This window comes from Staurois parvus, unplaced genomic scaffold (assembly GCF_062004578.1).
Source record: "Staurois parvus isolate SC_StPar_1 unplaced genomic scaffold, SC_StPar_1.0 ptg000206l, whole genome shotgun sequence".
Classification (NCBI taxonomy): Eukaryota; Metazoa; Chordata; class Amphibia; order Anura; family Ranidae; genus Staurois; species Staurois parvus.
In genome coordinates this window covers 1,036,254-1,047,891 of record NW_028318002.1, presented here as the reverse complement: position 1 = coordinate 1,047,891, position 11,638 = coordinate 1,036,254, and the positions used below count along the sequence as shown (strand labels likewise).

Here is an 11,638-nt window from a genome sequence, read left to right as displayed (position 1 = left end):
AAACTGCCATCTAAAGATCCTGCAGATTCCACACTTTAAGAAAGTTGGACTTCTGGTCTCTCAATGCACTCCTTGGATCAACCTGCCAGCTCTCATGTCATTATTGCGTACTGTAGTTAAACAAGGACTGGCAGCTTGAAATATGGAGAACAAGAAAGCGTCAGACTCTGTAAGCAACTGAACTGAATATTTCTTTTAAGTCCTGCAGAAATAGGCAATGTGGGCAGCTGGAGTGGTGAGGATTCATATCTTCTTTTCAGGGAAAAGTTGATTTGGAAATTTTAGCTACAGAGTTTCTTTGAGAATATACATTTCTATGCAGGTTTCATGAAGAACATCAAAAATGAGAACTCACACCAGAACATTGGTAAAGGTATGTATTTCAAGTGTGAAAAAAAAATCTTTTGCATTTTGGTTACGTTAAAAAAAAAGTGCATTCTATACAATCTCAATGATAAAACAGGAATAAATCCACTGAGGAAACTCCAATCAGGGAGTATGATGAACATTCCTTGGCCAAGTTTACAATCCAAAGTGAGCTTAGATCCACTTATCCTTTATGTACAGTCTACAAAATAAATGAAAGACCTTTCCCTTAAATAGAAAGTATTAAACCTCCTTAGGAGTTAAAAGTTCACATGGCTTCGGATGCTGTTTATTTGTTTTACCATTTCTTGAATATGTTCACCCCTAAAACAAGAAAACCAGAATAAATATAACATAAAAGGGCAGGACAAAACAACAGTTTTTCAGCTCAGCCCTGCAGACTTATTTAGTTCTATAAACAGTGAGATTCTAATTGGCAAAGGTGAAAAATATTAATGCAAATAATGTACAAAAAGGAAACTAGTGTTCTACCTGCTAGATCAGGGGTCTCTAAACTTTCTAAAAAAAGGGCCAATTACTGTCATTCAAAATTTAGGAGGGCCACACTGTGGCCAGCGGAATTAGAAAATGTCCAGGTGTCAGTGGCAGTAGACAAAGGGAGGAATAGGGCCCCATCACTGGTGGCAGTGGGAGCGGAAAATGCCCCATTATTGGTGGCAGTGGGAGGAAGAGTGCCCCCATCATTTTTTGTCAGTAGGAGGAATAGAACCCCAACACTGGTGTCATTGGGAGGAACAGTGCCCCCATCATTTGTGTCAGTGGGAGGAATAGGGCCCCATCATTGCTGTCAGTGGGAAGAATAGTTCCCCATCCTTGGGGTTAGTAGGAAAAATAGTGCCCCATCATTGGTGTCAGTGAGAATAGTGCCCTAACATTGGTGTCAGTCGGAGAAATAGTGCCGCATCATTGGTGTCAGTGGGAAGGATAGTGCCCCAACATTGCTGTCAGTGGGAAGAATAGTGCTTCAACATTGGTGTCAGTGGGAGAAATATTGTGCCATCAATAGTGTCAGTAAGAGGAATAGTGCTCCATTGTTGGTGTCAGTGGTAGGAACTATGCTGCTGCCCCATTGTTGCTGACAGTTGGGAGAAAAATTCCCCAAGGGCTATGCTAGATGAATAGAATAAACAGCATTTTAAATAAATATGCAAAGAACTAAATATACATTCTTTTATTTACTATCACTGACATACAGCAAATAACAGTGGCGGGGGGGGGGGTGTTTCCCACTTTCACAGACTCTCAAAAGTGTGACCACCCCTGCCATGTGTTCTGGGCTCTCTTGGGCTCCAAAGCCTCATGGCGGGTATCACAAGGTAGAGGGGAGGTAAACCAGCAAACATCCATTCACTTATCTCCCCTACCTAGTAACAGGTACAGTATATTGTCACTTCAGTTTTCTGCTGTCACTTTCCCTTGCTGCTGTGGTCAGGAAAAAACTAATAAAACGAGATATGCACTCTATTAATGGAGGCAGGTGAGACATCAGGGGTCTTTTAAATGCCCGATGTCTCATTAAAGAGAACCTGTCACAAACTTACATCACATACATGAGTTTTAGTAAGAAGGGGGAAAAAACTGCAAAAAATGGAAATCACACCCTAGCACTTTAAAAATTAATAAATAAACCTTTGGAGACTGCCCTCACATACATACAAATGTGAAAAACACACGTCAGGGGTATCTACGTATGAAAACATTGATTGCACTACACATCACCACGTGCCAGAGGGAGATAAATATGTCTAGGCCTATTTTTCACAGTTAAATGTAAACCCAGCATTACATATTCCTGATACATGCCTGCTGTACCATGTACTTGTATGAAAAAAATATTCTGTTCTCTTTGTATTGCTTCCTTTGTGTGAAATCCCTGGTGTTCTTGCCAGTCCCTCTACTGTCCTTTTAAAAACTGATCACATAAAGCAAGAGGGCACAGCGTGGTCAGTTCTGTAGCTGTGTCAAGAACTCAGTCTGCTCTCCTCCAATGATCACATGTGTCCTGACACCACTTGCTTTTGTGTGTCCTAAAATTAGGTTTAGTGTATTTTTTTTATAACTGAAAATTTGCTTTTGATAAACTGTTGCGCTAATATCACATGACATAAAAAGAAAATTGGAACTATCACTATTTAATTCTCCACACTGTGACTGGCATACAGCCACTGCATTTTTTTTTACATAATTAACACTGCAAAAACAACCACTGACCATCACCTCTGTTGTTTTTTTAATTCCAGCTTTATAGATACTTACGCTTCTTTTAATACAGTCTGGATAGTCTTCTTTTGGTAGTTATTAAGGGTCAGGTTAGATACACTTGGACTTTTTTCCTTTTCCACCTGCTTCTCTTGGTAAGCAGTTTTCATTTTGATCTGTGTTAGGAGATACAAATTGTACTTATCACAGAATGATGGAAATATTGAAGGCATTTCAGCTGCAATCAACGTTTGTACCTGTTTTATTGCATTTCCTAGGTGATGTAGCTGTTCAGACGTTATCTGCAGTTCTTTTTTCATGTCTCTTTCGCTGTCTGATAAAATGCAGAGCTGTGTATAGAAATTGCGTAGCACAGCCTTCATCCTAATGAACATGTTTGGAGAAAAGTATGTCAAAAGTTGCTACCATTCACAAATTTTCCTTTATTTTCTGTATTGATAATACCAGGATCTTTCTCAGCTAGGGGCACAGATTTAAAAAAAAAAAAAAAAAGACCTGACAGTCTCTAACCCACTATCAAAAAAATAATTATTATAAATTCCTGTTAATCTTAACCTGTAATCCATACAAGAGACAGCAGGATCTGAATAGTCGCATCTGTGGTCTCCAAACTGCAGCCCTGGGGCAGGATGCGTACCTTTGCTTGCCTCTGTCTGGCCCTTTTTCTCAAACTGATACAAGACACTGTTCGTTTCACTGACACCAACAATGGGGCATAATTCCTGCTACTGAAAACAACAGGCACTATTCCTCCCACTAACAACAACAATGGAACACTATATCTCCCACTAACACCAACGATGGCGTACTATATTTCCCACAGGCACCAGCATTGGGGCACTACTCCTCCCAGTGACATCAACAATGGGCACTATTCCTCTCAGTGATACCAACAGGACATTAGTCCTTCCACTGACACAAATAATGGGGCACTATTCCTTCCACTGACATAAAACAACAGGACACTATTGCTTCCACTAACACCAACAAAGGGCCCTATTGCTTCCACTGACACCAACAATGGGGCACTATTCCTTCCACTGACCTCAAACAACAGGGCACTGTTGCTTCCACTGACACCAACAAAGGGGCCCTATTCCTTCCACTGACACCAACAATGGGGCACTATTCCTCCTCCAAATATCAAAGAAACATTGTTTACTTCCACAGTCACTAGGACAATACTCCCAATGGCCACAGTCTGTCCCCCTAAAGTTTGAAGGCCAGTAAACTGGACTCTGTTTAGAAATTTTGGCGACCCCTGCTCTAGAACGAATGAACAGCATTCAAAGTATTTTGAGATAACACACACTTGCCAAAAGTATTGGGACACCCCTCCAAATCATTGGATTGGTGTATAAAATCAAGCACCTAGGTATGCAGACTGCTTCTACAAACATTTGTGAAAGATTGGGTCGCTGTTAGGAACTCAGTGAATTTGAGCGTGGTACCGTGATAGGTTGCCACGTGTTAGGGGTATTATAACAAAGTGGAAGCACCTGGGAACAACAGGCTATGTAAAATGACAGCGGGGTCAGGGCATACTGAAGCGCACAAAAGTCGCCAACTGTCTGCAGAGTCAATAACTAAAAGACTTCCAAACTTCGTGTGGTCTTCAGATTAGCACAACAGTACGTAGAGAGCTTCATGGAATGGGTTTCCATGGCTGAGCAGCTGCATCCAAGCCTTACATCACCAAGTGCAAGGCAAAGCATCCGATGCAGTGGTGTAAAGCACACCACCACTGGACTCAAGAACAGTGGAGACGTGTTCTCTAGGGTGACGAATCACGCTTCTCTGTCTGGCAATCCGATGGACTTTCTGGGTTTGGCGGTTGCCAGGAGAACGGTACTTTCCTGACTGCATTGTGCCAAGTGTAGAGTTTGGTGACGGGCGGATTATGGTGTGGGGTTGTCCTTCTGGGGTTGGGATTGGCCCCTTAGTTCCAGTTAAGGCAACTCTTAAGGCATCAGCATACCAAGACATTTTGGACAATTTCATGCTCCCGACTTTGTGGGAACAGTTTGGGGATGACCCTTCCTGTTCCAACATGACTGCACTCCAGTGCACAAAGTAAGGTCCATAAAGACATGTATAAGTGAGTTTGGGGTGAAGGAACTTGACTGGCCTGCACAGAGTCCTGACCTCAACCAGATAGAACACCTTTGGGATGAATTAGAGCAAAGACTGCGAGCCAGACCTTCTCATCTGACATCGTTGCCTGACCTCAGAAATGCGCTTTTGGAAGAATGGTCAAACATTCCCATAGAGACACTCCTAAACCTTGTGGACAGCCTTCCCAGAAGAGTTGAAGCTGTTATAGCTGCAAAGGATGGGCCAACTCAATATGGAAACCTACAGACTAAGACTGGGATGCCATTAAAGTTCATGTGCGTGTAATGGCAGGCGTCCAAATACTTTTGGCAATATAGTGTGCATGTATATGTGTGTGTTCAGCTAAGTTTTCCTCTCAGGGCTTTAAAAAGGGCAATGCCAGTCAGCCTACATCTTTAAAACTTAAAGAAGAACGCCATCTGTTCTGCTTTAAGGCCTTTTTCCCTCTCATTCACATGTGGCAAGCTTTTTTTTTTCTTTTGGGGGGGGGACGACACCTGATTTTGACAACGCTCCTCATTCCCTCCCCCAAGGGACCAATCACAGTGTGCAGTGCGGCCTGTGCATGCGCAGTGGGCACCTGGATGTGAAGCCGCCCGTAAGCTGTCACAGCCACGTGCCCACAGCTAAGATGCCAGCATCGGGGACCAAAGACGGCGCACCCTCAGGTGGGCACAACACTGGATCAAGGGACAGGCGGGCGTCTGCAGAAATTAAAAGTCAGCAGCTACAAAAAAAAATTTAGCTGCTGACTTTTAATAAACAAAACACAACTGGAGCTCTGCTTTAACCACTTGCCCTCCTGAGGATTTACCCCCCTGATTGCGCGGTCATGCAACACTGCACCCTAATGAAATTTATGTCCTTTCTTTGATCGTCTGTGCGGTTTTTATTTTTTGTATTATAAAAAAAAAAAAAGACCGACAATTTTGAGAAAAAAAAAACTATATTTTTGACTTTGTTATTAAACATGTCCAGTAAAAAAGAAAAAAAAATGTTGTCATAAATTTATGCCAAAAAGTATTCTGCTACGTCTTTGCTGAAAAAAAAAATCCCAATACGTGTAAATTAATTGGCTTACGTGAAAGATATAGCATTTACAAATGGCGGCAGAGATACTGGAATTTTTTTTTTTTTTTTTTTTTTACTAGTAATGGCGGTGATCAGTGACTTATAGCTGGACTCTGGCGGGGGTAACTGACTGTGATCAGTGCTAAAAAAAAAAAAAAAAAAAAAAAGCACTGACACTGTACTAATGGCATTGGGCAGGAAGGGGTTAACATGAGGGGCAATCAAAGGGTTAACTGCATGCAGGGAGTGTTTTACTAGGGGGACGTGTCAGCGTGCTTCACTGTAAAAACAGTCCTTCTCCCCGTCGGAGATCCTTGGTAATCACCGGCAGGGTCCCGGTGATTGACAGCTGTGGCTGCGAGTGGCGGCGCGGGTAGGGCTCGCGTGTGCCCCCCTACCCGGAAATGCAAAATCACGCATATATACGTGATTTTGCACACCTGCAAAGTATTTCTGCTATAAGGCAGTCGGGAAGCGGTTAAGATAAAAAATAAAATAAACACAACTTGTGTTCTTCCCACTACTTTTCAGAATTAAAAAAGGGACTGCATCCCTACTCTCCAGCTTTCTCTGACTAATAAATGGAAATTATTGTATTGATATATTTTCTGCTCTAGGCTAAAATGGTTAAGAAACATTTTTTTCTTCTCAGCAGTGCATTCAACATTTCATAACAGGTTCAGGTACATTTGCACAGTTATGACTGAATTTTCTGTTTTGGTCCTTTGACAACTGTACAGTTCAAACCTCCTAAAACTTTTAAACTGGAAAATGTTTCACTGGTCAGAAAACACAGAATGGATTGCATTAGGACTCTACAAACAAACCTGTTGATTAGAGCTTCTTGTTTATCTTTGGCCTCTTCATATTTTTCAGCTAGACGTTCAGCTGTCTCTTTAAGACATGTTCTAAAAAAAACAAAACAAATAAATAAACACCACCATTTAAAGTTAGCTACCAGGCCAAAATAAACATCACCAGATTATGGAACACAACTAACGCCCCCTCAATTACCTCACTAATTATATACCTCAACTTCCAATGCGAAATGGAGAAAAAATCTGCAATCAATACTTCCTCCCACCTTAAATTTAACCAGAAATGGACCCGATGGTTAAGTCACCCAAAATGTTCTGTACAACCCTGATAACATTCAAACAGTTAAAAACATCTCCTAAACCTTGACTCCCTTATCTTTCCCCCCCTTTTCTTCCCCCCACCTCCATCTCCCCTACCAATAACCCCCCTATCAACCCTTCTCCTCACCAAGGTTCTTCATATATATATATATATATATATAAATACCTCTGATGATAAATCGCTAAATGAGACCAACTCCACCAATGCCTAACGAATGGAATAACAACAACAATGCTCAACTGTATAATGTTTTATTGCAATAATGTATGAATGAACAATGTCTTATTCCTTTGTTTTTCCCTGAAAAATTCAATAAAATTATTGAAATATAAAGTTAGCTACCAGGAAGTGTTCTGTACCCCTAACATTTATATTTACACTACTACAGAGGTTTGGTCTACATAGAATTGCAAACTTTTGTTTTTGTTAGGACAAAATTAACATCTTAGGGCCCATTCATATATAATACTCTGTGTGCTTTTAACATGTACTATGCAAGAAAAATGAAGCTTTAGGGAATAGAAATTAATTTTACAGTTGTGTACTTCATCACTATAAAAACACTGTATGCGCATTTTCTTCGGCTCCCTTTCACCGCCATTATCCATGTTTTAACTCGTTTACTGGCATTGCCATAAAGACTACGGCAGAACAGTGCCTATTCCAACCGGTTTGGTCAGTAAGTCTTACGGTGGCTGCATTCCCAATTCTGCTGTAAACTGCTGTAAAAGAATAGCTGTGATTGGCTGCTGACAACCCACTGCTTACAACTATTAATCTAAAATGTGGCATTTCTCCCCACCCCTCCAACTTGCAGTGCAGCTCAGGCTGCAGAAAAAGGGGCTGATGAATCTATCTCCTCAATCCCTTTTCTCTGTCTCAAAAGTGAGATATCACATTCGACCCCTGGCATTTCAGCAAAGAACCCCTAGACTTCACCAAACAGGGTTTTGAAAAGCCCTGGGCTTCCAATATAGTGTAAATGAGCGGTTTGGTTATGCGGCTGGAGGGGAGTGCAGGAAGCCTATGTTACTACTACTACTACATACTCTATGAGGAAGCACCAGATGTACAAACACAGCCGCAGGTCTCAATTTGACAGACGTGCAGGTTATGTTATGATTTTTAATGTCCAGTATACAAAAACTATTTCTGGTATCCAATGAGGTGCTTTATCCTATGTGGTGTGGTGTTTTGTTAGTTTCAGTTTTCTCCATCTTTGATTTTGCTAAAAAAAGGTACCATTAACAAGTATTTGTTGTTTACTAACTCAATACAAATTTTAGCTAATATATTTAGCAGGAACTTTGCAACTTTTATTGTGTTTGGTTCTGCTGATAAAGATTTTAGTGTATATATCGATTTTATGAACGTGCAACAAATATCACAGGCCTAAAAAAAAATCAGTAGCACCTTCATTTTATTCTACTGGTACTATACTTTCAGAAAATGTATGGTTTGGGGGGTCTTTAACAAACTCTGAAAGCTGTAAGTGAAGAATAAAAATCTGGAAGTTATCAAAGTAAGCTACTTCTTTACAGTTATGCGTACCTTTGATTGTCCCCATTTCACAAAAAGGCACAATGTAAAATGTACAAATATTTATTAACTCAGCACAGTTTTAGCTGTTATATTTGGTAAGAAAGCAGCAGGAATTTTATAAGTCATGTTTTGTTTGTGTCTGCTAATAACAATTATAGTTTATATTTGTGCAACTATCGCAGGACCCAACCTAAAAAAACAGTAGCACCATCTTTTTATTCTACCAGTCCCTTGCTTTCAGAAAATGTATGGTTTAGGGGTGGGGGGGGGGCTCCTTTTAGAAAAGCTGAAGGTGGGGAAAAAAAAGGGGGAGAATTGCACAAATTGTCTGGCCAACTTAGTTTACATTTTTGTTTTTATTTTAACTTGCCTGCTAATTCCTTATCTTGGAGTTCTGTCTCAGAGGGCTTGTATTCATAGATTATAAAGCAGGCCACCTTCAAGTGACTGGTTACTGGCAAAAATGATTGACCAAAGAGAACAGAGAGGATGGGCCGGTTTCCTGTACTGTACTCCAAGATAAGGAATTTACAGGCAAGTCAAAATTCTGATTATCTTATTCGTACAGTAGAGGACATGGGGCTTGTGTTCATAGACCATTGGATATCCAAAGTAAAGTGAGTGGTGGACAACAACACTGCAAACAGAACTGCCAACTGAGTTGTAAACTCTTCCCCAACCTGTAAGGCTGCCATGCATTCTCATCACCTTCCATGTGAATGTGAATAAACTGTGCAAAGAGAATTGCCTTGAAGAGGCTACCATTAGGCCCCAGAATCCTAATGCAGAAGCAAATTGAGGGATGCCTTTTGAATCTGAGGGTACGTGTGTGGGCCCTCAAGAGGCAATCATTTATGGAGGAAGTGAAATTCTGGCTTGGGCCAAGGTTCAGGATTAAGTTGGGTACACACAGTCACAGCCATTGGCTGCAAGCGCTGATCAAGTGCTGGCTTTCTAGCTTCTGTTGAACAGACAGCTATACACACAGACTGAAAGCAACAGCATGATTTGTGGTCTGTGTGTACTGGGCTTTAGACCCAGGTACATCAGATGGTGAGGTAAAACTTTGGAAAGTTTGAAAGAACTGAATCTTTTTCTCTATCATTCATTGAAGGACACAGCTTTACCCCTTCAAGTATGGAACATCCCAAAGCCGTACCAAAAAAACGAAATAAATGGGTGAGCCCAAAACAAAAACAGGAATAGGTACAGCTAAGCAGCTAAGTCATCCTTGTAAAACCTGGTAAATGTGATCTGATTACCAAGTAGCCACTTTGAAACCTTGAACAATAGAAGAATGATGAAAAGCCTAGAACATGCTAAACACCCTGGTAGAATACACAGTAATTGGTATCAGACTTTTGAATAGAGGTGGAGATTTAAACACAAATGGCCCTGACTACATCCAGACAATGAAGAGCTGGCTTTTCTTGGATGAGAGGGATGTGGACACAAGGAAGGAAAGACAATATCTTTGTTGAGGTGAAAATCTGACACCACCTCTGGTAGAAAGGACAGCCTCGGATGAAAACCACCTTGTCCTATATGCAGCACCAAAAAGGGCTGCCTACAAGAAAGAGCTGCAAGCTCACATATCTATCAGGTTGAACTGATGGCTACCATGAAGGCCACCTTCTGCGACAAGGTCAAGAGGGGAATGTAGCAAACTTGCTCATCAGAGTTGGACGCGGAGTTCCCCTTTCTCTTCTTTTTATTTGAGGTATTCCTCGATCATTCACTCCCTACCCCCTCCCTTCCCGAGTGACAGATGGCGGGGGGGTCAACCCAAGTTAAGGCATCCTCAGTCCGGTGCCAGGCCGTCTGCGGAAGTGTAACCTTTCTCACTTAAGAGCACTGACCTGAGAAACTTGTGTAGGCTCACCCATCATAAAAACAGATAAGACAGTTCTCCCCGGACTTGCAAGAACATTGAACATTCCTCAAGTCCGGCTTTTCCCCGATGTTTCATGTCATGGATTATGACAGATGTGGGTTCTAATTCAGAGTTCTCCTGACCCCACCCAACACAGCGTAGTCAGAGCAACCCCCTTTTCAGAGGGATATTTAAAAGGGACAGGCTGCAAGCCTAAGAGTTAAGTTTTTTAACACATCTCCTCAGCATAACATCGGAACGAGGAGATCAAAGAACCTTCCTGCTCTGCACCGTGGATCTGCAAAAGAAGGCATATGGGCAAGTAACTTAACCCTGTAACTCCCTTCCTATTATCTCTTTGCTGTATCTTTATATACATATATATATATTTTAGTGACATCTCTTTGTAAATATTTTATTGCACCTGTTTGACTCTTTTAGTAATAAATCTTTCTTCTGAAAGTGTTAAACTGCTTTTAAGTGCTTACTTGCAATTCACGAATTCCTGACTTTGAAGAGACGCTACTGTGTTTGTTTAATCCTCTGCCCAATCGGCCTGCGGTGACCGTATTGGACAGGTGACTTTTCAATCATTATAGTGTATATTTGATAAAGGGAGTTTCCCAGTCTCCGACAAAAGTGGTGGTGGCAGTAGAGGGTTAGTTGCGTAATTAACCCGACCCAGTAACAAGCGCATTCAGGCTGCAGGCACCGATTGTAGCCCATTAGCTGGACAATCGCTGTGCAGGGTGCAGCTGGGTGGGGCCTTGTTACGCGCGTCACACCACGGTTTTAGATCGGCCGATTCTTCGGTCACGAGTTGGTGAGAAGGTCTGGGGTCTGACGCCGCGGGCGTGACGTATTACTGTTAGTTGCGGTCGTGCGATTGTCGCATGTTGGTGGCGGCGACCGTGCGATCGTGACAGGGAATATTCCAGATGTTTTCAAACGAAAACTTTTGTAGTGCCAACAAGACAAGGTTCAGGTCCAAAAGTGGTCAAGGGGACTAGAACGTGGGGCCATCCAAATGATCTCCTGGATAAAAGGTACCAACCAGAAAAAAGAAAGCCATGGGATGGCAAAAAAAAAAAAAAAAAAATAACAGCCAAAGCAGAGACCTGGCCCTTATGCCTGGTTCAAACCTATGTGTTTTTTGCTGCTTTTAGCAGAAACACACTACAGTCCATTTACCATTGTTTCCTATCTGGCACGTTTACATATATGTTTTTTTGCATTTTTTGGAAAAAGACTTTTTTTTTAAACCGCAAAACGGTGCGTTTTTGGTTCAAT

At 41.6% G+C, this 11,638-nt stretch overlaps 1 protein-coding gene across 1 annotated transcript in view; it reads right to left on the bottom strand.

Annotated features, from left to right (window-relative positions):
• Positions 1-362: 362 nt before the first annotated feature.
• NUP88 (nucleoporin 88) overlaps positions 363-11,638 on the bottom strand; it is a 65,059-nt gene continuing 53,783 nt past the window's right edge. The window contains exons 14-17 of the mRNA XM_089678502.1: positions 6,621-6,701; positions 2,844-2,970; positions 2,644-2,762; positions 363-690 (exon numbers count right to left, since the gene is read on the bottom strand). Of these exons, the coding sequence (XP_089534628.1) occupies positions 627-690; positions 2,644-2,762; positions 2,844-2,970; positions 6,621-6,701 (391 nt within the window). The 3' untranslated portion in view covers positions 363-626. The remainder of the gene's footprint in view (positions 691-2,643; positions 2,763-2,843; positions 2,971-6,620; positions 6,702-11,638) is intronic.